Source organism: Sarcophilus harrisii, chromosome X (assembly GCF_902635505.1).
Source record: "Sarcophilus harrisii chromosome X, mSarHar1.11, whole genome shotgun sequence".
Classification (NCBI taxonomy): Eukaryota; Metazoa; Chordata; class Mammalia; order Dasyuromorphia; family Dasyuridae; genus Sarcophilus; species Sarcophilus harrisii.
The window spans coordinates 77,497,117-77,523,648 of NC_045432.1; the positions used below are offsets into that span (position 1 = coordinate 77,497,117).

The window sequence follows — 26,532 nt, forward strand, 5'->3', positions numbered from 1 at the left end:
GCCCCTGGCCCACGTCTCCTCTCCCCTCACTCCTTGGACACGTAGGCTGGAGTGTGGGCTGGGCCTTGGGCCCCGCGGCTCTGCCCATGGCCAGACCTAAATGAGGCCGCCCCGGGCCTCGCGGGGCTCGTCTTGTGGCGCGGGGGGCCGGGGCGGAGCGACGCCTTGCGGGGGGCCGGGATAGGTAAGGCGGCCGTCCTCATGGAGCTGAACCTTGAGGCGTGCCCCAAAGCTGAAGAGTTCCAGACCTGGGCAAAGGCGCCGAGGTTGGAAGGGGGATGTGTGCGAGGAACAGCTGGTAGGCTGGAATGTAAGTAGCGTGGGTGGGGGGAGTCGGGGGAGTTGAGGCTGGAAAGGTGGACTGGGGCCCTGGGGGGAAGCAGCCTTGGGGGAGCTGTTTCCCCCGGGGCTGGACCGGGGGACGTGGCAGCTGTGTGGAGGGGGGAGGGGAGAGGGGGAGACTCCGGGAACCGGCGGACCAGGTGGAGGCTGTTGCGGTGCCCGTTGTACTACTAACACTACTAAGCAGCGCACATGGTGGTAGAGCGCTGGCCTGATTGTCAATGCTCCTAGTAACTTTTTCGGCCCGTAAGAGTGCCAGGGGGTGGGGCGCGGTAGGCGTGATTCCTCAGCAAGCGCTGCTTACAGGTGTTTGGAAAAAAGAAAAGGTGTGGTTATTGGCACGTGCCCGTGGCTGTACCGCGCCAGGCTAATGGTCAGACCGATTTCGGATTAGAAGTGGGGGAGAGGAATAGGAATAAGGGTCTTGGGCATAGATCTGTTCACAAATTAAAACTATATCCAGAGCCTCCCCGTGCTTGGTAATCAAGGATCTGTCAATTTGTTGGGGCCTGCCTTCTCGCTGCTCCCTAAATGGTAACTTCTTTCTGCCTCAGTGTACGCCAGAATCTGAGACTTGTAAGGACCTTAATTGCCCATCGAATCCAAGACCTCCCTAAAAGCTTTCCCTCTTAGAACTAACGTTGTTGACCAGACGTTTTTGACTTCGGTGAGTTGCTGAAGCCAAAAATTGAATTCCCTTCTGACCACCGTGGTCGTGAGCCTCTCCAAATTGAGTTCAGCTGGAGTTCTGACAGCAGTCAGGAAATCATCAATCTGGGCATACTTGAAACTTCTCCATTTTGAGAAGTTCTGCTGGAGTTTCTTCTCTCCTAGCAGAGCCTTGAAGAACTCAGGCTCACCTCCATTCCCCAATGAGTCATCAAGGGCACTTTCCTCATTTTCTCCTTAATAAATCTGCTTTCCACTTGTCTTCTGTGACTTTGCCGAAACCTTTCTTTGGTTATTTATTAAGTAAACATTTACCAAAAGTGATGGGAATTGAGCAACAATGTGGCAGAGGAGTATATAATCAGTAAACATTTACTAAAGTTGATAATTGAGACACAATGTGGCAGAGGAGTATTTAGTCAGTAAACATTTACTAAAGTTGTTAATAATTGAGACAAAATGTGGCAGAGGAGTGTTTAGTCAGTAAACATTTACTAAAGTTAATAATTGAGATAGGATGCGGCAGAGGAGTAAAAAAAGAACCTTATAGTTAGCAAGACCTGACTTCAAGTCCGACTTTTGGCACATATTAGCTCTTTGTCCTTTTCCTGGCCTGTTAATCCCTGTTCTCTCCATGTTTAAGACTAAGTCACAGTGCTCGATCCACAGCAGTGGAAGGAGTTTCCAGACCAACTCGTAAGTTTGGGTCCCCTCCCCGCAAACAACAGCTGGTCACCTTTCTCTAACGGTTCTTGAAAGTTTACAGAGTACTTCTTCATTACAACCTTAGGAGGTGGATGCTGCAAATACTGTATTTGGCATCAGGGGTACATGCAGCTGGAAGAGAGGAGGAGCTATAGATACGGGTGTGGGGGAGCCACCTCAGGCCAGGTGGCCGGTGAGAGGAGTGTGCAAGAATTAAATTATTCTGCTCCAGCAGCCAGGCCAGGAAACAGGATGGAGAAATTGTGAAGAAATGGTGCTTCTCTTCTTCCCCAGCAGGCCAGGAGACAGGTGGAAGAGGGATTAGATGTTTATGATGGAAGGCCATCTCTCTCTTTCCAATGCAGGGAACACAATAGAACTATTGAAACAAAAACAATCTCCATTTTCAATGTGTTCTCTCTAACTGTAGTATTTTGGGCGATGGGGGTGTCTATGAGGGAGAAAAAAGAAGGCTCTCTCTCTACTGCAGCTGGGCTTTGGCCTTAGACCAAAGGGATGAACACATGGGTCATATTACAGAGACATATATAACTTGTGATTGAAACTTTGCCGCCCAGGATAGGACTGATACTTTATCCAGGTCTGGATACTGCCCATCTCTAGACAGCCACCTGTTGGCTAGAAGTTGACGCAGGGAATTGAAAATCTGTCATATTCCCTTAAAAACCCTCAGACATCTTTTGCTTACTAAAATTTTCCCTAGAAGGAGAGTGTATAACGACTACAAATGAAAGGAGGAGTCATTTCAGGCCCATGAAGAGTACAGATATGTCAAGATCAGAAAGAAGGCATCGATGAAGAGGCGAAATTTGCATGGTCCTTTTTGTAGATCTTTTCTGGCTCTGAAACCAGGATAGAATAGAAATGGTTTCTGTGAGAAATCAGAAACTGAGTTGGCTTCTGAAGGGGGTGGGGCACTCAGGAAGACCAGAATCAACAAAGGATTCTGACTTCTTGAGTATCCACTGCCTCTCCCTTCGTGTCACCTAAATGTCACATCTCTGGACAGTTGCTCCTTGCCATATTTGTCCCTAGCCTTCCCAGAAAATGTCCCTGAGTTCTGGAACTACTCTGCCCAAAAGAGTGCTCAGCCCAAATTTCTTTCTACTGTTTATTTTCTCCTGAACAGGATTTCCAGTTCCTGAGCCAGACACCATTTTCCAAATGGAGGAAGAAGAAAAACTGCAGATTGTGGAGCCAGAGGAGGTTGATGATGGAGACTTGCAGAAGGGAAGAGCCTGCCCAGGTAAGGGGTGGGGGGGAAACTGTGGACAGTGGGCAGTGGGTGGGCCTAGATGGGGGCAGATGGAGATGTGATGGCTGCTTGGGCAGTTTTGATATGGATGCAGCTCTTCAGTGACCCTCTAGTCTGCCTTACTAGGGCGAGCCATAGAAGAAAAAAATCATCCTTTTCTTTTTTCCTTGCTGTCTCTTCTGTAATTCTGGACTTTATAAAGCCAGCCCTTGTGTTCTCTGCTTCTTTCATCATTCTTCCCTAGTAGCTCACTGCCTGCCAATATTCACCTTCTCCATTCTTGTCCCTTAACTATTTCTTCTGCTCCTGTACCTTTGTCCTGGTGATTTCATTCACCTCTCTTGGTGGGTTCTTTCATGTTCTGTGCTTTCCTTGCTCTTTGTACCAGCCACTGGTGATTACTCCCCTCCTTTGTCCATCTCTAGCGAAAAATAAAAAAGGTTTAGGCGCCCCCCCCCGTTTTCATTTTAAATTACATGGCTGCCACCACCGAGCTTGGAGTTCGAGAAGGACTTCTTAAAGATAGTACTCTTGGCAATATTTGTTTAGGTACCTCTTGCGTGCAAGCACCGTCCTAGGGCTTGGGGCACAAAGGTAAAAAAAAAATCATAAGAGATTTTATTTCAGGCAGTCAGCAGTCTGATGGGGGATTATGACACATCCACAATTTAGCATGATATACAAAGTCGAGTGTAATAAAGTCAAAGGAGAGATCCTTCTTAGCAGAATAGAGGAAGTGGCTCCCAAATGCAGCCTACGTGAAAGGTTTCAGTGCAAGATCAGCTTGGAGAGGTAGATCAGAGCCAGAGTGAAGGGCTGCAAATGCTGGGCTAACTTGTGCTTTAGGGGCATTGCTGGAAACCGATATGGTCAGACCTTTTCATTGGGAAGATTTATGTTGTTGACCACATGTAGGATTACTGGAGAGGGGAAAAAGATTGGAGTTGCGAAAACCACCTAGGAGTCTATTAAAATGGTCTAAGTGATGATCACTGGGTTTAAGCTAGGGTGATGATAGTGAGGGAAAACTAGAAAAATTTGAATTTTTGTCCATCCCCCTGCTCCGAGCCCTTCATCAGAAGAAATCAGTAGCTTCCTTGACATATAGAGAAAGTTATTTTAATACAGGTCCGAGAATTTGTCAGGAGGGCTGAGGGCTATTATGGAATCCACCTAAGAACAGCTTCAGAAAGAAATCTGTCTTTAGATGCTCTGTTAGTTCTCAAGGCCAGCCCTGCTGCTCCATTACTCCTGGAATATTTCTTCCACATGCTGGGCCCTTGTAGAGGGTTAGTCAAGCCCAATTTCTTCAGTCGTCCCTCGTATGGAATGATTTCTTGGGACCCATCATCAGGGTTGTCCTTCCGTAAACACATTCTCCTATATGTTAAGTGACCCATTTTACATGTGGTGTCCAGAAAGGAACACAGTGTTCCAGATGTGGCCTGTCCAGCATTGGGGGGGGGCCCTCATCTTGTGTCAGGCAACCATTGCTTGGGACATAAGAGGAAAAGATTTTTTGGCCTTCTTAATTTTCATTATGGACTTTTGCCCTCCTGATGCTATTATTCCACTTTTAAGAGAACTTGGATAAGAGAGGCGGTGGTTAAGGGGGTAGAACAAAGAGTAGGTGATAGAATGGGAGGGGGAAGCCCCGGCGCCATCGTTTGTGTAGCCGTGAATCAGAGCCGTCCTGTGTCCTTCCCAACTTGTCCTCCTCATTGGCCCTTGTTACATTTCTGTGATACCGCTTCTGAAATTTCTAATCCGTGGGTCCCTTTCACACAGTATAGATTTGTGTTTTTCTTTTTATCATTTCAGAATCTAAGAATGAAACTGAAAATGAAAAAACAAAAGAAGAGCCTGTTTCAGAACAGGAAGTTTCCAAAGTAGAATCGCCAGGCAAGTCATTGGTAGGTGACCAGGGGGCCGTTTCCCAGGACTCCAAATCTGGAGAAACTTTGGGATCGGGGGACAGGTCAGAGGTACAACAGGAAAAGCCAGAAGGGAAAATACCGGAAGGCTCACCTAACCAAGAGAGCGATTTTGATAATGGGACCACCTCCGCAAGTGTGCCGCCGGAAGAAAAGGAAAGTGGCCAAAGCTCAAATCCCGATCCACCCGAGACAGAACCTGCAGGAGAGAGACCCCCGAGATGTGAGCTGCACAAACATGGCTGCCGGCTGACTTCGGAATACACGAGTAAGTCCAAACCCCACAGTGCAGACAAACCTCATAAGTGTGATCAGTGTGGCAAAGCCTTCAGGAGGAGCTCCAACCTTATTCAGCATCAGAAAATTCATAGTGGAGAGAAGCCTTACAAGTGTAACGAATGTGGCAAAGCCTTCAGTCGTAGCACGACCCTCATTCACCATCAGACGATCCACAGCGGAGAGAAACCTTATGAATGTAACGAATGCGGCAAGGCCTTCATGGCGAGTTCTGCCCTTGTCCGCCACCAGACAATCCACAGCGGAGAGCGACCCTACGAATGTAATGAGTGCGGCAAAGCCTTCAGCCGCAATTCCATCCTTATCGAGCATAAGAGGATTCACAGCGGAGAGAAACCTTACGAATGTAACGAATGTGGAAAAGCCTGCCGGGGGAGTTCCAAACTTATTGAGCACCAGAGAATTCACACTGGAGTGAAACCCTATGAATGTAATGACTGTGGAAAGACTTTCAGTCAGAACTCACACCTCACTCAGCATCAAAGAATCCACACTGGAGTAAAGCCCTATCAGTGCAGTGAGTGTGGCAGGGCCTTCAGGCAGATCGCCACTTTTATTAACCATCAGCGAATTCACAGCGGAGAGAAGCCCTACGAATGCAATGTGTGTGGGAAAGTCTTCAGGGTGAGGTCCGATCTCATTCGCCACCAGAGAATTCATAGTGGAGAGAGACGCTACGAATGTAACGAGTGTGAGAAAACCTTCAGTCAGAGCTCATGCCTTATCCAACACAGGAGGACTCACAGTGGGGAGAAACTCTACGAATGTAATGAGTGCGGGAAGAATTTTAGTAGGAGTTCAAACCTCATTCAACATCAGCGAATTCACAGCGGAGAGAAGCCTTATGAATGTAGTGAATGTGGCAGGGCCTTCAGCAGGAGCTCCAACCTGATTCAGCATCAGATGATGCACACGAGAGTATAAAGAAGGTTTCTTGGGGATGGAGAGAAAGATGAAGGACCTGGCAGGTCACCAGACCTTCGTGGCCTCGCCTCGAACCTCTGTAAAATACGAGCTCGGCCTAGGTCATCGCCGAGCTCTCTTTCTTCTCCGCAGCCTGTCCCCCTAAGCGTGAATATTCACCTTGCGGCCTCCTGCGCTCTGTCCCACTGCCGGCTCAGTGACTTGCCAGCCAGGATAGTACCGTGGGAAAGAGGGCCTTACCTGGAGGTGGAAGACTCGGCACCTCCTTTGAGCCTGTTCTCTTCATTGAGATGGGGAGAATAACACTTGTTACCTACCTCACAGGGTTGTTGTGAGGAAAGCCCTTCGGAATCCTTAGAGAACTATAGTGTTGAGGGCCACTGGTACTCCGCTTGAGCACAGTGGCTCTGTGGGAATAAGCTAATAAGGGTCTCTTCTCTTCAAAGTGTTGACTTGGGGAAAACCCTCTGTGGCAGTACTGCCAAAGATACTCTATTCGTGGACAAAAGGGAAGGTACAATCCCAATTGGAGAGGCGGTGTGGAGTGGTGGAAAAAGCACCCGTCACATCTGCCAGCCTGGGATGCCTGGGAACCCAGGCTTTTACACTCACCTTTGTGACCACGGGCAAATCCCCTCCCCTCCCCTCCCCTCCTTGAGCCTCAGTTCCCTTCTCTGTAAGATGGAGATGGTAGTACTTGAACCAATTGCCTCCTGTGGGTTATTGTGAGGAAAGTGCTTTGTAAGTCTTCAACTACCAGAGAGGAGAACTCCCTGTATTGATAATTAGGAGGGCTGGGATTCAAACCCTTGACTCCAAATCTGGGGCGCTTTCCACTGTACCATTCCGCTGGAAGGCTTTAACTGCCAGTTGAGTTTGGCAGCTATGGAACCACTGAAGCTCCCTGTGCGAGGAGGGGGAGAGGAGGGGTGTCTCATGGTCAGACCTGCACTTTAGGAAGATTGCTTTGGCAGCTGAGTGGAGGATGGACTGGAGTGGGGAAAGGCTAGAGGCAGGCAGAACCCCCCCAGCAGGTATTGCCGTGGTCCTGGTGAGAGGGGACTGAAGGGTGGTGGTCTTAGGTGTACAAAGTGAGAGCTGTTACAGAAGCAGGAGAACTTGGGGACCGAGTGAGTATTGGGGGTGGGCTGAGGTGGGGGGGGGCGAGGATGTCGGTTTGTAAACCAGAGAGGGTGAAAGGAGACCTGCTACCCCAGACAGAATTTGGAGGGAAACCAGGAAATGGAAAAAGGGGGAGCAGGGAGGTAGTGAGCTCCATTTTGGACACATCAAGTTTGAGGGATGCCCATGGCTTTCCAATAGAAATAAGTCTGTTGGTAGTAAACATTTATTACACATCTGCTGTGTGCCCAGCACTGTGCTAAGTGCTGAGACTACAGACAGAAGGAAAGACAGTCTTTCAAAGAGAGAAGGATAATATACAAGAGTAAACTGAAAGGGGCCAGCAGAGGGTACCTGGCAGGATGGGTACCGGGGGACGTGCTATTGGTGGGAGTCAAAACAGGCAGAGCAGGAAATGAGTTTGAGAGGCAAGAGCACCCTGTCTTTGGAATGGAAAGCGCACTGGACCGTGACGCAGAAAACTTGAAACTGATTGTGTTACTCTGGGAGCCTCAGTTGTCTCATCTATAAAACTAGGACAGTGATACAGTTCTCAAGGAGCTCCCCTTTGCACAGGTGTTCTCCGAGAGGGAGGGAGAAGACTAGGAAAGGCACTTTACAGAAAGGGACGTTGAGCCAAGTCTTGAAGGAAGCCATGGAGAAGGGAAAGCAGAGGCGAGGAGGGTGGTGAGGGTCCTGCTCCAGCCGTGGGCTCCAGTGAAAAAGGCAGCATTTGGGAGATGGAGTTTGTGTGTAGAAAGGGAGAAAGTGGCCTGGGTGTGAAGGGCTCTTAATCACAAACAAAATTTGCATTTGGTCCCAAAGGGAATAGGGAGACACTCGAGTTTGAGGAGGGGAGTGACCTGGGCAGGCCTGTACTTTGGGGAAATCATCTTGGTAGCTATATGAAAGATGGTTCGAAGTGGGGAGGGACTTGAGGCAGGGATGCCACCTAGGAGGGAGCAGATGCTTTCAGGTTTTTCAGTGAAATAGGAGATGAGGTCCTCAGTTGAGAGGTTTGGAGAATGAGAAGCTTGAGGAGGAATGGTAAGGAGGGCCTGCTGTAGTGAGCAGGAGAGCCAGTGGTTCAGTGAGCCGTCAGGATCCCCTTGCTCGTGGAGCCCCAAGTCTGGGGTGGGGAGAGAAGGAAGATCACCCGGAGCTGACTGTGACCCCCCAGAGTCACCAAAGTACAGCGCAGAGCTCATTTGAGCACAACTGCCGTGTTGTGGAGACAGTGCAGGTCTTTTTACTTCTGTGTACCTGGCTTATCCTCCAAATCTGGGCTGGAAGAGACCTTCAGGTCAAGTGCAATGTAAACTTGAGCCAGACTCTCCTCTCCAGCCTCCCCCAGGAGTGGGGTACAGAGAAACTGCTCCCACAGTCACTCTAGGCCTCCATTACCTCACTTAGACTAGCTGATCTCTTGGGTCCCCTGGGTCTTGAAGTCCCTAAGCCTCCAAATGCCCATCCCCCTGTCGCCACCTTGACTTTCTCTTTTCAGTGTCAGTAGCAGAGTTAGCAATTGCTCCAAAGGTCTTGAATGTAAATATCAAGAAAGCACTAGGAGAGATGGCCCAGGAAGGTTAGCAGCCGTTGCTTCCTGGGGAAGAGTACTGGGGTCGGACTTTAGAAGCACAGAATGGGTCCATACGTGTGGCTGTTCATGTTTGAGGACCTCCTTAGGTCCTGCAAGTAATGGGCCTGGGATTCTCGAGCTGGAAGAAAGCTTAGGGATCAGCCAGGCCAGTCCCCAGAGGCTGAAACTTGGTTCTAGCACAGAAATAGCACTTAGCCAAAGCCGCACCAGTGAACTTGTAGGTTTAGAACCTGTTAGCAGCTGGAAGGGAGTTGAAACCCGGCACGACGTGGCTCAGCCCGAGTCGGGCCTTCCAGCTCCAAGGCTAGTATGCCCTGCACTAACCCTTGTTGCTCGCTCAGATGTTTCTAGAGCGACTTGAGGAGGGAGAAGGAGCCCACCCGTCCTGTCTCGGCCAAGAATGCCAGAGGCAGGCTGACTTCAGAGGGCCCGGGTGACGGCATACGACACACAGCTGTGTGACGGCCAGCACTGCAGAATGAGCCGTGGGCTTTTTGGACATGGCCAATAAGAACTTGTTTTGTTGCTTGACTACGCATATTTGTTATGAGGGTCTTGTTTTTCTTTTTTAAGGGGGGGAGGGATAGAAAAATTTTGTTAAGTGGGGGAAAAAAAAGATAGGAAAATAATACTTGGGGAGTCAGGAGAGCGGGGTTTGAATCCTGACTTAAAAGTCTTGCCTTTTTCCCTTCTTGGGAGCGAGGCCTGTGGCTGCCTTTCTTGGATCCTCAGTTACTAATGGTGCTGTGCAAAGAGAGGGTGTTTAGTACGTGTCTGTGGGTGGTTGGGTAGGTGAGTGCTGGCCTTGGCCTCAGGAAAACCCAGCATTGATAGCCTTGGACACTACTAGCAGTGTGACCCTAAGCAAGTCACTTAATCTAAGCCTTAGTTTCCTCATCTGTAAAATGGGGATAATAGTTTCGAGGATCAACTGCGATAATATATGTAAAGTGCTTTATATAACGTTATCTGTTATTGCTATATTATTATTATGTTATTGTTATTATTGTTATTGTTATTATTGAATGGACTCCGGATGGACGAGCGGCTTCATCTCTGAGCCTCAGACACTCTGGATAATGCCTGTAGAACCTACCTCAGGTTTGTTACGAGACTCCAATGAGAAAGCGTCCGATTAAGCACCTTGATGCCTTAAACTATCATACAAATGTAAGCTATTCTTATTTTAATAAATATTATTGATGTTCCTTGGGTTTTGCCCCGTTCTCATTTCCCAACATTCCTCCGGCGGAGAACCGCACGTGGAGGGACGCGATGGCTATTGGGGCCTGTGTCCCCTCGCCTTCCCAAACGCGGTCTGGAACCCTCGGCCCCAGCAGAGGAGGGGGGCGGGGGCGGGGGCGAGCGTGAGCGTGGGCACGGCCGGCACCATCGAGATGCTCGGTCCTCCACGCATCCTAGAGCGGCGGCGGAAGCTCCCCCGCTAAGGGCCGGAGGCTGCTCGCTCCGCCGGCGCCATCGCGTCCTCTCCCGGGGCCCGGCTCGGGTGAGTGCCTGCGCCCTGGGGCTGCGGGGCATGGGGGGGCGCGCGGGGCTGGGTCTCGGGCGCGCGGATTGCTCGACCTCTAGGGCCGCTCTCCCTGGCCCGGCATCGCGGGGCGGCTTCCTCCGTGTCGGCCCCTCCCCTCCCCCCGCGGGTGCTGATACGCAGGCGCAAACGCAGGCGCAAGCGCAGGCGCAAGAGCACGATCCGGGCACTGCGGCCCTCCAGCTTCTGTCAGGAGCGCCCCACCTTTGGGGTGGGGGGCGCGGGGGGGCCCGAGTCGGGTCGACGAGTTGAGAGAGGGACCTCTCATCCTCCTTTACACCCACACTGCTGGCTGCCGCTGCGCTCCGCCTCTCCACAGCATCTCCCATATACCCCTGCCACCGTCTCCCCCTTTCCTCCCTCTCCCCCCAATCCAGGCACTACAGGAAGCGCGGGGGATGAGGGTGGGATGAGGTCCTTCTCCAGGCCAAGCCATCCTTCAGCCATCTAAGGGATTTTCCCAGAATGCAGTGTGATCACGTCCCGCTCCAAGCTCCAGTGACTCCATTGCTCCCAGGCTCTTGAACAAGAAGCCCTTCCTGCCCTTACTCCTCCCTTTCCAGCCAAACTGACCACCTCCCGGCAGCCCGCCGCCCTGCCCATCATCCTTCCTGATCCCCACCTCAAGGCTCAGCCACGCCTCCCTTGAGGTCTGAGAACCTGAGGGTTCTGCTCCCATCCCCAGCCCTGAACGACTTCGTATAGATTCTGTATTGCCCCATGTCCGGATCAAACGGAAATACCTCGCAGTTAGGAACTTTTGAGGCCTTCGAATTGTTTGACCGCTGCCGACCTACTAGCGTGACACTTGCCGAGTTCATAGATGCCTGTTGATTGATTGGAGTCCCACCCTGATGCAGTTTACCGAGGAGGAAGCACCCAAAGTTTCATCGAAAACCAGGGCCAGAGCCAAGATTTGACCTCAGTTCCCCCATATCAGCTTAGGGTAGTGGGGAGAATATAGGATTCAGAATGCTAGGACCTGGATATAAATGGAATAAGGCTCTTAATGTTACTCTTCAGCCATCAGTTTCTTTGTCAAATGTATGACCCATTTAGCTTTAGATTAGATGACCTCAAATCTTTTCTAGCTTTAAATCTATGAATCTTAGGAGGAAATGGGAGCTTAGAGAATTGTAGGCTGGGCAAACAGCCTGCTCACCTTAGAGAGGAAGAAACCTTGCGCCCCAACCTCTGACTCCCAGACTTGGTGAGCGCGATGGGCGGCAAGAACGTCAGAGACAGGCTAGCCCCACAGTTCTCTTCATTTGAAAGAAGAGGGGAGGCCTAGCCCTCAGACCTCAGGACCAGAGCTTGCTGGCAGTCTGGAGGGCTGAGTGGTAGAGGTTTCACACATAGGAAATCTGGATGAGGAAAAGAGTTCAGAGATCACAAAGTGAGGAAACCAGCTCCCAGGTGGGAAGGGACTTCAGAATCCCACCTCATGGGCACAGCCAGAATCCTCAAGTTGAGCATCCTCATTTTACCGGTGAGGAAACTTGAGGCCGGAGAAGGGATTTGTTCAAAGTCACCTAGTGATTTCATCCAAGCCTCTCATTTCACAGAGGAGGAAACAGGCCCAGGGAAATGAGTCAGTTTGCTCAGTCACCTAGGAAGCGGACCCCACGGTGTTCACCTTAGAGCTGAAAACAGGCCCAGGGAGGGAAAGAACCTGCTCAAGATGACTTTGCGTGTTTGTCCATCGGGATCTTCATTTTACAACTGGACAAACAGTTTACAAATCAAGTCCAGCTTCTTTATTTTTCCATTATCTTTAGGAACAAGAGTTATTAAAATGATATTTATGCCATTTTAACCTTACAGCTAAGTGAAAAGAGTGCCAGGTGTGGAGCCAGACAGGCCTAAGTTCAAATCCAGCTTCAATCACTGGCTTGTGATTGTGGGAAAGGCACTTTATTCTGCCTCAGTTTCCTCATCTGTAAAATGAACTAAAAAAAGGAAATGGCAAACCACTCCAGTCCCTTTGCCAAGAAAACCCCAAGTGGGGTCACAGAGAGTCGGACATGACTGAAACAGCTGAACAAACACCTTATTTAATCTTTTTCAGTGCCTGCTCCCCTTGATGTCCCTTCGGTTCTCCTTTATCCACTGACCCCTCTAATTGTGTCTTTTCTTTCAAGTCCTGTTATTTCCCTAGGGATCACAATCCTGTAACTTAGTTGATAATCTCATGTGTTGCTGTGACCCAAAGAATTTGTCACCCAGCTGAACCTTCCCAGACTTAGCTGGTGTAAATGGTGCTGTCTGGTTTCAAACTCAGTCTTCGCCCTCACCCCCACACACATTCCCCCATTCCCACCCCCCAAAACCATAATAAATTCTACTCTCTGGGTTCCAGTCTCCCTTTCTGTCAAATGGACATTATACCGTCACCACTTAGCTTAGTGGGCTAGTACTGGGCTACAAAAAAAAGAATAAACAGTTCCACCATCTAACAGGGGAGACAGCATGCAAACGGCTACGTACATATGAGATACGGATGGGACCAATGGGAGGTCATCTCAGAGGGAAGGCCTACAAGTCCAGAGGGGCGACAGGGAAAGGCTTTCCACGGAAGGCGGGGATTTAAAATGAGATGAATCAAAAACCGTTCAAAATGATAGTGCTCCCACACTGGAAGATATTACTTCCCACTAGGCCTCAACTGGCAAAGGGATTTTTTCCAAGGTTTCACAGTGAATGAATGCCGGTGTCAGAAAAAAGGCCTCATGACCTCTTCCAGGCCAGGATTCTTTTCCTGTCAGCTTTGCTATGGCTGATCAGATCCCTTGAGCAAAAGCCACCCAAAAGGCCCCGCTTTTTCCTTTTGCAGTGGACTTGTTCCTCCACCCTGTTCGTTGCAGGTTCCACTTGGGCCGGCTTCAGAGAGGGTGTGGGAGATGCAGGAATTTGGGGGAACGCCCAATCCCCACTCTTTCTGTGAAACAGATGAGTTCCCATCAGGAGCTTCGGACACTTAGGGGCAATGCTCTTAGTTCTAACCCCATCTTTGTCCTTAACTTACCGTATTTAACTTGTAATATTTAACATAGTGCATTAACTTTGTCCTTTGTCCTTAACTCATCACATGACCTTTGGGAAGGCCCTTTCCTTCATTTGCTCTCCATTTCCCCTTCCAGTTCAAGTGTTCTGTGATGGCAAAGATTCCAGTCGTTCTCTAGGACCTGAAGTATTCCCTGCAACTATGTGCAGCTTTCCAATTGGAACAGAGGAGAGGCCACTGGCCTTGTGGGTCGGGGAGCTAGAAAACTCAGGTTCTGGTCCAGGTCCTACCACCTGGTTGTTTGCCCTTAGCCTCCTTGCTGCCCCCTTCTGTCCACAGTTTCTTTCTCTATAAAGTGCAAGGTCCAGAGTAAATTGCTGAGCCCCTAATATATATGTAGAAATCTGTATTTGTCAGTGGGGATACAGAGAAGAAAAAAAGTGTGGCCTCTGCCCTGCTGCAGAGAGCTTTCCTTCTGGCCAGCGCTACAGTGTGCCCACCTAAGTATGATAGGAGATGGGATGTGATGGGAGCAGAGGGCAGATGCAAACTGAGCCTGCAGAATTGAGGAAGGAGACGTTGCTTGTACTGCTCAGGGCGCGGAGATGATGTCCAAGATTCCTTCTAGGCTCGAGTCTTTGACTATTCCCTCACCAGTTAACCATTTTTCTGTCCAAAAGCCTAGAGTGCCCAGGAAGGGACAGTCGTTACTGGTCTGTGCTGACCCAGGTCTATCATCCCTGCTGCTGGTACATAGCTGGAGCTGCAGGAGAGCTACCCTTGATTGGATGGCCTCATTAAAGACATCTCACTAAATCTGGTACCATTAGATGAGGGCTTGAGATGGTGGTGAGGAGCCAGGTTACCTAAGGAAGGGTCAGCTTAAATGCTCAGGATTGGAGCAGATTAAAGCTCCAGGTGGTGGCAGTGGGGGTGGGAGGGAGGCCTAAGAGTGGCCACTGTGCTTCAGGCCTGGGCATCGGGAAGCACCAGTCTCAAAAGAAGTAATTAACACAGGAGAAAAGCACGTCACCCTCTGGGACCCATGGACTTCGGAACAGTTCACCCAACTGGAACACGCAACAGACTCTTGCTTAGGGATTTCACAGCAGGTAGTGCCTAGGAAGTGTTGTTGGCTGGTCCCCACTGTTGCAGACTTACTGGGTGGGGCTGCCCAGGGTCCTTTCTCCTTCCTTAGGGCAGCTGTTCCCTAAGAAGAACACAGGAGAGGTGGAGATGGCAACATTCATCCTGCCACGTATGCTGCAGGTGAGCAGGCCGTGAAAGTCGAGCTCCTTCTGAGCTTTGTCGCTTCTTTTAAGGCTGCTCCCTGTTCCACAGTCAGAGGCCCCTCTCTAAAGTCGGTCATGATAGACTTAACCTGTTGTTCTGTCGTTTCCATTGTGTCCAACTCTTCATAACCCATAAGGGTTTCTCCTGGCAAAGATACAGGAGTGTTTGCCATTTCCTTCTATTTTAAAAACATTATTTATTTTTAATACACATTCTTTATGAGTCATGTTGGGAGAGAAAAATCAGAGCAAAAGGGAAAAACCATGGGAGAGATTTTAAAAAGTAAACATGTGTTGATTTACTACCATTTCCTTCTCCAGCTCATTTTACAGATGAAGAAACTGAGGCAAACAGAGTGAAGGGAATTAACTTGGGTGACACAGCTAGGAAAGAGCTTAAGCCAGATTTGAATCCCCCAAAATGAGCCTGACTGCAGGCCTAGCACTGTATCCACTGGGCCACCCAGCTGCCCGTAGACTCAACTGGTGTGTGATTATTATGATCACTATGAAAAATGATAATGATGAGAACTAAAACTTGAATTTTAAAAAATGTTTCAATTGTATTTTATTTTTCCCAATACACGTTAAGATAGTTTTCAACATTCATTTTTGTAACACTGTGTTCCCAGTTTTTCTCCCTCCCCAAGACAGTAAGCAATCTGATAGTTAAACATGTGCAGTTGAATTTCTTTTGTACTCTCAACTTTACAGAGTACCTTCCTCCAGACTCTCAGAAACAGATAGTAGAAGTTTTACCATCCCAGTTTTCTGGAACAAGAAATAAGCTAATTCAGATGACCTGCTTGGTACTTTAGCCATGAAGGATTAGAACCGGGACTCAAAGATGAGCTTTCTGCCCTCAAAGGCAGGGATTTTTCTTCAAGGGAGTATTTTTAAGTTCATTCCCCCACCCTCTTCCTGTGAGTTTGCATAGTTCTGATTTTGCCCATCATGCTGGCTCTCCTATAATGGGATTAGCATTGGAACAACGGAAACCTGTTGTTTTTAGGAATTAATGTTATTCAACAATGGAATTATTTATTTCCTGCTTTACCCAGAGTCTACAGGTGCCATTGAGTCTCCAATAAGGGTCAGAGAAAGAAGGGACCCGAGGGAGTAGTTGGTGATTTCCCTCTGAGGGATTGCTATTTGACAACTCAACATTAAGAACAGAGAGGTCAGCTTTCTGCCCAGGGAGAGTAACTAGAACCCAGAAACCCTTGTCAGACCTGATGTCTGCTACCTCCCCCTGCTGATTCACATGGCCACAAAAGCAGCAGCTGTAAGGAATATAGCAAACATTGCTAAGGATTATGAAATCTTGGGTAAGAAACTCAAGACTTTAGGGATGCAGGTGATTTTTTTTTTTTTTGCTAAGGCAATTGGGGTTAAGTGACTTGCCCAGGTCACACAGCCAGGAAGTATTAAGTGTCTGAAGCCATATTTAAACTCAGGTCCTCCTGACTTCAGGACTGGTGCTCTATCCACTGTGCCAGCTAGCTGCCCCCTGGTGATTTTTTTAAAAACACCCACTACTGTCAAGTAAAGGTGATAAGGTCTTCAGATGAGTAAGGCAAATTTGGAAAGTGAAGAGTTGGTTGAAAAGATAGTGTCTGTCCAAGGCAATCCCAATAGACTTGGGGCAGAAAATGCCATCTGCATCCCAAAAAAGAACTCAGGAGACTGAATGGACATCAACACATGTTATGTTCACTCCTTTTTTTCCCCCTGGTTTTTCCTTTTGCTCTAATTTTTCTCTCCCAACATGATTCATTAAGTGATATATATTAAAAGTAAAAAAAAAAAAAAAAAAGATAGTTCCTGAGAACAGAATTTACATGTCTAAGCCCCATATGTGATGGGCTTTTGGCTAATGCTCAGAAGGAGCTAGCAAGTATACTTGTTTCTCATCCTTCATTCTCGAAGAGGACCAAGGACATCAGGAGGGTGGTGACTTGACTTGCCCTTGAGTTGAATTTAAGTGAGGGACAGCCTCGCGTCTCTGCCAGTTGGGGAAGCCCAGTGGCAAGACATAAGTCAAGAGGACCAAGATGACAGAAAAGAGTCGGAGGTCCTTTTTTGTAGTTATCTTGGGGGGAAGAAGAGGACAGAAAGCAGGGATAGGAGGAACCAGCATATGTGATTGCTTCACAGGCAAATAATCTCTGCACGATTTTGGAGAAAGAAAGCTTCCTTCTGAAAAAAAAGTGAGCAATCTGCTCTTTTTCCAAAGGAAAGAAAATTGGGTCTTCAAACCCAATTATCCTGATGTTGGTTCCTGGAAAAATCCTAAAACATTTGAAAGGGATTGTAAGTGATCGTCTCAGAAAGGAACTGGCACATACAAAGAGCTAACGTGGTTTTGGGATTTTTTTTCACTCTTACACGGACGTCTTTACTCCATAAAGTATAATCACAAGGCTAGAAACTTACTCTCCAACCCCAGAGAGGGAGACACAATCCTCTTCCCTCTTTGCACCACCTCTGTGTGTGGGGAAAGGGAGGTTGGGTTCATAGATGAGCACAGTCTCAGTTCCAAATCCCAAAGCCCCTTCAGGCTTCTCTGGGCTCCCCTGCAGCTGCAACGTCCCACCTGGAATCCCAGCTCTTCAACTCCCGTGTCTGGGGTGGGGGTCCCGTGGTGGGGTTCATGACCTGCATCTACAATTGAGAAGGACAAAAGAACCCAAACCAGATAACCCAGGCCCATTTCTCAGAGTTGGGGTAAAATGGAGAGGGAAGGAAGATGTTGTCCCTCCTGGTTCAGTTCATGGCTTCATGGTACCCTGCGGGTGCCTCCAGATCCAGAAGGAGAGGATCCCAGCAGCGTGTCTTCATCAAGAATGGATCATAGGAGCCCAGGCTCCTTTGCTCCCAAGGTTACTGAACTCATAGACCGGGGGAGTTGGGTAGAGAGGTTTTCCATTGATTTTAGCAGAGCATATGGTAAAGTCACTCATGTCATTTCTATAGACAAAATGGAGAAACGGAGGCCGGCGTATAGTGCGGACAGCCGTGGTGTTCACTTGGAGGAAATGCTTTAGTGAGAGTACCCCCAAAAGCACTATGGGGCTTTTTTTTTTTTTAACATTTTTCTCTGGAACTTGAATTAAGCACAGTCTGCGTGTTTGTCAGATTTGTGTATGATGCAGAACTAGGGGAAATTACCAACATTAGAGACGAAAGAGGTTTGATCCAAAGCGGATTTTGACGGGCTTAGGTTTGGGCTGACCAGGTGTGGGGTTTTTTTGGTTTGAACAGGTGATAATCTTGGTATACAGAACTCAGGGTAGGAAAACATCCTTGCCCAGAGCTGGTTGGTGCCTTCCCTGCAGGGGAGTCTTAGAGCCTGAGGAGAGGGTGATGGCCTCCCACAAACAGGAGGTATCAGCCTGACCTTGGACTGGCCATCTGGACTTGGAGGCCGGCCCTCTGTATACTTGGCCTCCCTGATATGGGATTCTACAGGGATCAGTAGCAATTCTTGCACAGCCTTCCACCCGATCTCCTCATTATGTCCTAGTCTTCAGGGGACTCTGTGTATGGGGGGGAGGGGACTTTGTATGTGTCTGTGTGACTCTGTGTGTGTGTGTCTGTGGTTCTGAGTCTGACTGTGTGTGTGACCCTGTGTGTGTGTTTGACTGTGGTTGTATATCAGGTCATCTGAAAAACATCTGGGAGGTTTAGTGAACTCCACCTGGGCATCACTGCAGGGCTCCAGGGTCAGTCGCCTCGAGGAGCGCATGGTGCAGGATTGGGGAGGAGAGAGGGTGAGTATCTCGATAAGCCGGGGAGCACCCAGAGCACCATGGTCAAGTTTTGGAAGTGGCTCCGAATCCCGATTAAGAACCTGGGAGTTTGGCTCTAAGTGGAGAGTTGGGGGCAGGGAAACATAATAATTGTCCTCAGATATTTGCAGGGTTCTCTCAGGAAGGAGGGATTGACCTTGTCCTGGGCCTAGAGAGTGGAGAAGCAATGGGGGTGGGGCTGGGGGGGGGGAGATGCTTCAAAGCAAATGTCAGGACAAGTTTCCTAACAGTTAGAGCTTGCCAGAAATGAAGGCCGGGCCTCTGGAATCCCGAGTTTCCCCTTCTTGGAGATCTCCAGAAAAATCTTCCACCAGCACTTGTTGGAGATGGAAGTTTTGTTCTCATGTGGGTGTGAGTGAGACCAAGGGAGGGCCGAAAGTGCCCCCTGGGTTCAAGATTTCTCCAGTTCTGTAAGAATTATGGACGTTAACAACAAAGTTCATATGGAAAAACAAAAGGTCAAGAATTTCAAGGGAATTAATGAAAAAAAAAAAGAATTATGGACGTGCAGTCTCACCCAAGCACGTATGTTAAGCACCTACTATGTGTCGGGACTGGGGATATAAAGGCAGGAGACCAATCCCTTCCCTCACTAAGCTCACAGTCTAATGGGGGAGACAAGAAGCAAACAACTAAGTGCAAGTAAGGTAAAGACAGGATGAATGGGAGTAATCGTAGAGGGATTGGGGCTGCAGTGCACAGAGAGCTGGGCCTGAGTTCAAATCCAGCCTCAGACACTTCTTAGCTATGTGACCCCAGGCAAGTCACTTCATCCTGGCTGCCTCAGTTTCCTCATCTGTCAAATGAACTGGAGAAGGAAATGGCCAATCACTCCTGTACCTCTGCCAGGAGAACCTCAAAAGGGCTCACAGAGAGTCAGATATGATTGAAAAGCAACCCCCCAACAACAGTGTTGGAGCGAAATCACTAACATTAAAGGTTTCTTGCAAAAAAAAAAAAAAAAGCCAGAGAAGCAGCTGAGGATGAGGAGGGAGCACCTTCTGGGCTGAGGGAAGAGACGGAAAAAGTGTAAAGTTAGAAAGTGAAGGGTCTTGTTCAAGGCACTGAGTCCTAGGGACATGTGGGAGAATGGAAAGGTGGGAGGGGGCAGAGCATGAAAGGCTTCAAAAGCCAGTCAGAAGACTTGATACTTGATTCTGCAGATACTAGGGAGCCATTGAAGTTTATTGAGTTTATTGGGGGGAGGTGACATAGACCTGCACTTTGGAAAGATCACTAGTAGCTGAATGGAGGCTGGACAGGAGTGGGGTAGACCTGAGGCAGGTGCCCCCCTCAGTAGCTATTAGCATAAAGTGCTGAGGGCCTTCACCAGGGTGGTGAGGGAGGGCAGAGTCAGAGAGGAGAAGGAGGGGGTACCCCAGAGATGATGCAGAGGGGAGGGCAAGAGCTCGGGCCTGGGGGGAGAGGCTTAGTGAGGACACCAGGATGCCTCCTGGGTTTGGAACCAAGGGGTGGGGGTGACCCACTAAAAAAATTAGGGAGATTAGGAAGAGGGAAGGCCTTGGGAGGAGGAAGCATGAGTTTGGTTTTGGACACATGATCTGGAAAGTTCCGAAACAGAAACAAAGCAGCTGAGAGGAAGGGCGCAGTAGGAGGGGAGGGGGCGTCCACCGGATGGGCTTCCCGTAGCAGCTGTTGCTTGAGCTGCATCTCAAGGGAAGAGAGCGGCCCTGGGAGGTGGAGGGAAGGAAGGAGTGCATTCTGGGCCCAGACGGCCAGGCTAAAGGCACGGAGATGGGAGATGCAGGGCCACGTGTGTATGAGGGATGGAGAAGGCCAGCTTGGATGGCTGTCAGAGCACAGGAGGGCGAGGAAGTACTTGCCAAGGAGGCGGGAAGGAGAGGTTGGGGCCAGGTTGTGCAGGGATTTTGTCATTCCAGAGGCAGCGGGAGCCCCGGGAGGCGACTGAGGGAGGGCGTCACACGGTCAGCCCAGCTCTTCGGGAACATCACTCTGGCAGCAGCCGGTGTGGGATGGACCAGAGTAGGGAGAGACTGGGGGCAGGGCGTCCACTCAGGAGTCTGCCACCAGAGTGAAAGGCAGGGAGGGCCTGAACTAGCCCAAGGGCTGGGAGAGTGGACAGAAGGGCTCAGATGCGGGAGACCTTGGATATTTCTTCTGGCTGAGACCCCCCCCTTCTCCAAGTTGATAGAAGGTCTGCAGAGGGGCCGGGTCCCAAGAACCCTACATTCACTCCATCGCCCGGCATTCATTGAGTGCCTACTGTGTGCCAGGTTCAGTTGTGGTGCCAGGGATCCGAAGGCCAATTAAAACGATCCCTGCCTTGGAGGGATGTACTCTGTAGCAGGGGAGACGACGTGGGTAGCACAGCATCCATGCAAGGTGGGGTAGAGCACTAGAAGCTGGGGGGAGGTAGGGGGGGTATGAAGAGAGAAGAAAGTAAGGACTGAGCTAATCCCTGAAAGAAGCCAGGAGAGCTGGGAGGCCGAGGTGAGGAGGAAGGGCACGTCAGGCATGGGGGACAGCCAGGGCAGAGGCATGGCAAGGGGAAATGGAGGAACAGCCAAGAGACCAGATTTGGGCCTTAGCCGAGCAGAACAAAGGAGTGATGGGAGGGCATGTGGGTCAGTGTCCCCAGGAATGCTGGGAGCAGTCAGCAAATGTAGCCTCACAGGCTCACGAACCATTGAGAACCATGCTTCTAGCCCAAGATCCAGTGCTAGAGGGATCCCACTTCATCACGCTCTCTTTCCACAGATAGGATCCCACTCTGACCACAGACTTTCTACCTTTTCCTTCAGGAAGGCAGAGCCGTGTCCACACTATGATGCTGCCCTGGGGGACGTTCGTGGCGGGACACGGAGTGAGCCCTCCCAAAAGCTAAATGCTGTTCTGGTTGCGCTCTTCTGTCCGCTGCCGTAGTAGTGAAATTCCTAGGTTCCCAATGGCACCCGAAGCCCCATTTTGGTGTGAGAAGACACGTTTGGGAGAGTGAGAACAAGGGAGTCCTGAGAGGTGAGTAAGAAAAGAAGCCCCTGAAGGGAGAGAAGGTGGGGAGACCCCCGCTGTCTGCAGGGGAGAAGGAATGAATGAACCAGAGCACTTCTTAAGCAACCTATGGGTTCCAGGTTCGAGCTGAAGGCTGAGAGGGCAAGTCCAAGCCCTGCCCTCCCAGAGCTTCCTTTCCAAAAGGAGACAATGCCTTCGGGAAGATAAGGTGCAAAGTCGGGGCTCTGCCCGCGGTGACACGGTCTGGGGGAGGCTGGGAAGCCATGTAATGACTTGTTTTGGGGAAAGAGCATGTAAATGGTCATCAAACAGAGCCCAGAGCCCCATGAGCAGGAAGAAGAATAGGAAAAGAAAGAGGGCCTGGTGAAGAGGGTATGGTTTGGCCCAAGCCCTCAAGCGGCCTACTTCGTTCTGTGGGGGACAAGGTGAAAGGTCCCCATCAGAACTGGTGCTTTAGTCAACAGGCATCAGTTGGTTACCACAGCTGTGCCAGAAATGGCGATTACCACGGGCAGGAGAAGTGAAGAACTAAAGGCCTTGGGATCCCGTGGCAAAGGGTGACTCCCAAGGCCTTTCCCCCTTCCCCAAGAAAGATCTGTCCCCCTTCCGGGTGCCCAGAACTCTCCATTTGTGAAGCAGGGATGCAGGGATAGAAATGAGCATCCAGCATGTGAGGGCTGGGGGTGGGGGGAAGGGAGGTCCCAAGTTCAGTTTTGAACGTTTGCTGTCTCCGGGACATCCACTTTGAGGTATCCATTAGGCAGTCGGAGGTGAGAGACTGAAGGACAGCAGAGAGACCAGGCATGGAGAAGTAGATGGAGGCCACTGACCCCTCCTCCCTTCCAGTCACCCTGGTGCTGCCCATAGCCACCATCCCTTCTCTGTGTCTTGGCAGAGGTTGTTTATTCCTTCGCTCTAAGGCCATTTTTATTGCCCCAGTTCTTAGTGCTCTCCCCACAATCCCTCTGTGCTCACTTATTTGGGCTAATCTCAGAGCCAGAAGGGACCTTAAGGGTTAGTGCAATCTACTCCACCATCCTTGATTCTCATTTAGCCTTCCCTTTGATACCTCCAGCGGTGGAGATCTGCTCCTTGCCTCTAGCTTTTTGCCTGCAGTCATTCAGAAGACATCTTCTGTGTAACAACCCTTCAGAAGCATGGAGGCTGCTCTCAGGCCTCCCAGCCTCCCCTTTAAACTAAACATCCTGAGATGCTTCCTCCCAGTGTTCATGAGATAAGGATTCTGGCTCCATTTCCATCTTAGATACCACAATATTATAGGTGGCAAACTGAAGGAGATCTTAGAAAAGTCATTGGTCCAGTCTTCTCATCTGATAGGGGAGGAAATGGAGGCCTACAGGGCCTTTTCATTGTAGCCATCTGCCTCCCATGTTTGTCTAAGATGTGGTGCCTTGGAGGCAGCTGTTTTGTTGTGGTGTGCTGGGGCAACTTAGTCTCTTACAGGACTAGAAGCTCCATGAGGGCAGGGTCTGAGTCTCTTCTAAGCTTTGCCTCTTTCCTCCCACTGAGTAGGTGCTTAATAAGTGTTTCTTGAATGAATGGATCAGTAATCAGAGTAAATGCCTTTCAGTTTAGTCCCCAGGAAGACAGTGAGGCGGGGCTCACCTCCCACATCTTGTCTGACTTCTTTATTTCTCTGTAACAACAACAGCAGCAGCTAAAGTCAATGTAGCACCTACTGTGTGCCAGGCACTATGCTAAGCACTTCACAACAATGATCTCATTTGATCCTCACAACAGCTCTGGGAAGGAAGGCCTATTATTATTTTTATAGGTAAGAAAACTGAGGCAAACAGGGTGAAGTGGCTTGCCCAGGGTCACATAGCTAGCAATGTCTGAGGCCACATTTGAACCCAGATTTTGACTCAGGCCCAGTGCTCTGCATCAGCGTCAGAGATCTTTCGCTTTCTTATTCCTTCTAGTTTATCGCCCTTCCCTCTCCTTGCCACTGGATATTTCTTAGCAATTTTTGCAAAGGGCTGTGGGGATCAGAGGAGAGAGCCATTCTCTTCAGTTGAGACTATGAGAAAGGGCTTCATGGGCTGGGAGGACCAAGAAGGGAATTCACACTAGAAAGAGCCAGATGGGATCCAGATCTTCTCAGTTTGGGGGACCTGGCCCCTTGATTCTCCAAACCAAATGGAGGTGATTTTTTTCTTTTACATTTCAGGTGACGGCACTGAGACAGATGACCAGGAGTTTGTGGCAAAGCACAAGATGTGTGCGGGATTTGACGCCCAAACAACTATGTGGGCGGGTCTTCCGAGAGCCATTCCCCGGGCCCCTGACTTGGGGGAAGCCTCTACATACAAGGGCAGTTTAGGGAGCCCGAAAGAAGGCCCAGCGGGCACAAACGTAGAAGACAGAGGGGGTGATCAAGTGACCACCGGTCAGAAAGCCCGGGAGGGGGCCAGCGATCCGGGATTAAAAACCGAGCCGATGTTTCAGAGAGAGGCCTTCGAAGAGAAAGCCCATCCTTGTGATCCGCGTGGCCCGAGTCCTAAACAGAATTCAGAACTTCGGAAAAACCCGAGACCCCCGAGCGTGAAGAAATCCTATGAATGTCCGGAGTGTGGGAAGCCCTTCAAAGGGAGATCCAGCCTTATTGACCATCTGAGAATTCACAGTGGAGAGAAACCCTATGTATGCCTCGAATGCGGCAAAGCCTTCATGCAAAACTCAAGCTTCGTTAACCATCGGAGAATCCACACTGGAGAGAGGCCTTATCAGTGTAGCGAGTGTGGCAAGGCCTTCCGGCAGAGATCCAGCTTTATCAACCATAAGAGAATTCACAGTGGAGAGAAACCCTACGAGTGTAACGAATGCGGGAAGACCTTCAGGGGAAGCTCAGACCTTATTAAGCATCGGAGAATTCATAGCGGGGAGAAGCCCTACGAATGCAGTGAGTGCGGCAAGGCCTTTCGGGGGAGCTCAGCCCTTCTGGAACATCAGCGGATCCACAGAGGGGAAAAGCCTTACAAGTGTCACGAATGTGGCAAAGATTTCAGGTGGAGTTCGTACCTTATTCAGCATCAGAGAATTCACAGTGGTGAGAAACCCTATAAGTGCTTCGAATGTGGGAAAGACTTCAGGGGGCGATCTCACCTGATTCGCCACCAGAGAATTCACACGGGAGAAAAGCCCTATGGGTGCAATGAATGCGAGAAAGCCTTCAGGGCTAGTTCGGATCTAATTCAACATCAGAGAATACACAGCGGGGAGAAACCTTATGAGTGCCACGAATGTGGAAAAGCCTTCAGATTGATTTCAACCTTTATCAACCATCAGAGAATACACAGTGGAGAAAAGCCCTATGAGTGTATCAAATGTGGGAAGGCTTTCAGAAGGAACGCGTACCTTATTCGGCATCAGAGAATCCATACGGAAGGAAAACCCTACGGATGTCCCGAATGTGGAAGAACTTTCAGAGGGAGCTCAGCCCTGATCGAACACGAAAGGATTCATAGGGGAGAGAAACCCCACGAGTGTCCCGATTGTGGCAAGGCCTTCAGAGCCAGCTCGGTCCTTATTGACCATCAGCGAATCCACAGCGGGGAGAAACCCTACGAATGTCATGAATGTGGCAAGGCCTTTAGGTGGAGTTCAGATCTCATTCAACATCAGAGAATCCACAGTGGGGAGAAACCCTATAAGTGTAACGAATGTGAGAAAGCCTTCAGGAGGAGCTCTGACCTCATTAAGCATCAGAGAATTCATAGTGGAGAAAAGCCTTTTGAATGTAATGCCTGCGGAAAAGCTTTTAGTGGGAGTTCCAATCTTATTAGACATCAAAGAATTCATATTCGAGAATAATCCCATCAACTTAATGAATAGTGCTTTGGATTTCAGTGCCATAGGGAACTCCCAGATGAGTCAGTTCCCTTCTCTGCAATTTACTTAATCCTACAGAGTTGCCTAAATCACTAAAAAAGAGATGAATTGATTTACCCGAGGTCACAGCTAGGATGGTGGAGAAGGACTTAAATCCAGGTCTGCCAGTTCTCTCTACAACTATCTGTTATGAGTTATTCAATCAGATATGTGGCTTTTTCACACTTGGCAGCGGGAAGTCACATTGAAATCCTGCCTTCCTAGCTCTGTGGCCCTGGGCAAGGCATCTCACGCCTGTCAGCCTCAGTTTCCCCATCTGCAAAATGAAGGGGCTAGATGCAATGGCCTCCAAACCTAGATGTATTAGAGGCCATTCATTAATCAAACATTTGCTAAGCACCTAACACATATGTAACAGTTTTGGGCATGAAAAATTCTCAGTTAGGATGTGATACTTAAATGTTAATAGGGAGATATGGCATATAACACAGAGAACTGTAACCTATAATGACCGTTTGGAAAGGGTTAGCCACCGAGAATTGAGAGCGTGTGTTTGTGTGTGTGTGTGATTATAGCAGCTCATTAAACCTACTAAGGTAGGGGAGGGTCACGTATCGGTCAGAGGAGGACAAGGAAAATGGCACCAGGAACGCTTGGGCTGTTGAAGTTGCAGTGGGTAGGAGGGGGATGAAGCGAGCATGGCCTCCCATTGTGATGAGCTGGCCTCTGAGCCTTGAGAGATCTCGAAATGCTCTTTGGGTGCTAGATCAATGTCTTTGTAACCTTCCTGTACATCTCTTTACTGTATAAGAAAAGAGCACTTAATAAAATGTTGAGTTCCCCCATTCCCGCTGTTGCCTGGTCCTGTAAACTCCGTCACGATTCCTAGGACTCTTTTCCCAAGTCGGCTTGTTCAGGGACTTGGTGAACAATCTGACTCCGAAGCCTGTTCTCTGTCTGACAGGGGTACAGAATGGGTGGATCGGATCCCCAACGTCTCTCTCTGCAGAGTACTGCCCTCGGTGACATTTCAAGGTTTATGCTCAGGAAGCTCGGTGGCCACATAAACAGCTGGATTTAGAGCCATCTCATCCCAGTCGTGTATTAGCTATGTGATCTTTGGTAAGACATCACTCTGAACCTCAATTTCCTCCTCTGTAAAC

General features: G+C 49.4%; 1 protein-coding gene across 2 annotated transcripts; it reads left to right on the top strand.

Moving 5' to 3' along the window:
• Positions 1–26,247, top strand: LOC100924791 (zinc finger protein 501-like). 2 transcript variants are annotated; one of them, XM_031944816.1, is made up of 4 exons: positions 1–310; positions 2,867–2,983; positions 4,814–5,852; positions 24,133–26,233. In XM_031944816.1, exons 2-4 carry the CDS (start codon positions 2,902–2,904, stop codon positions 25,349–25,351), a joined length of 2,340 nt encoding a protein of 779 aa, XP_031800676.1. In that variant the 5' UTR covers positions 1–310; positions 2,867–2,901; the 3' UTR covers positions 25,352–26,233. The 2 variants fall into 2 exon arrangements, with proteins under 2 accessions (XP_031800676.1, XP_031800675.1); XM_031944815.1 differs by lacking the exons at positions 1–310; positions 2,867–2,983; positions 4,814–5,852 and adding exons at positions 10,270–10,376; positions 21,310–21,523 and having other exon boundaries at positions 23,709–26,247.
• Positions 26,248–26,532: the final 285 nt, after the last annotated feature.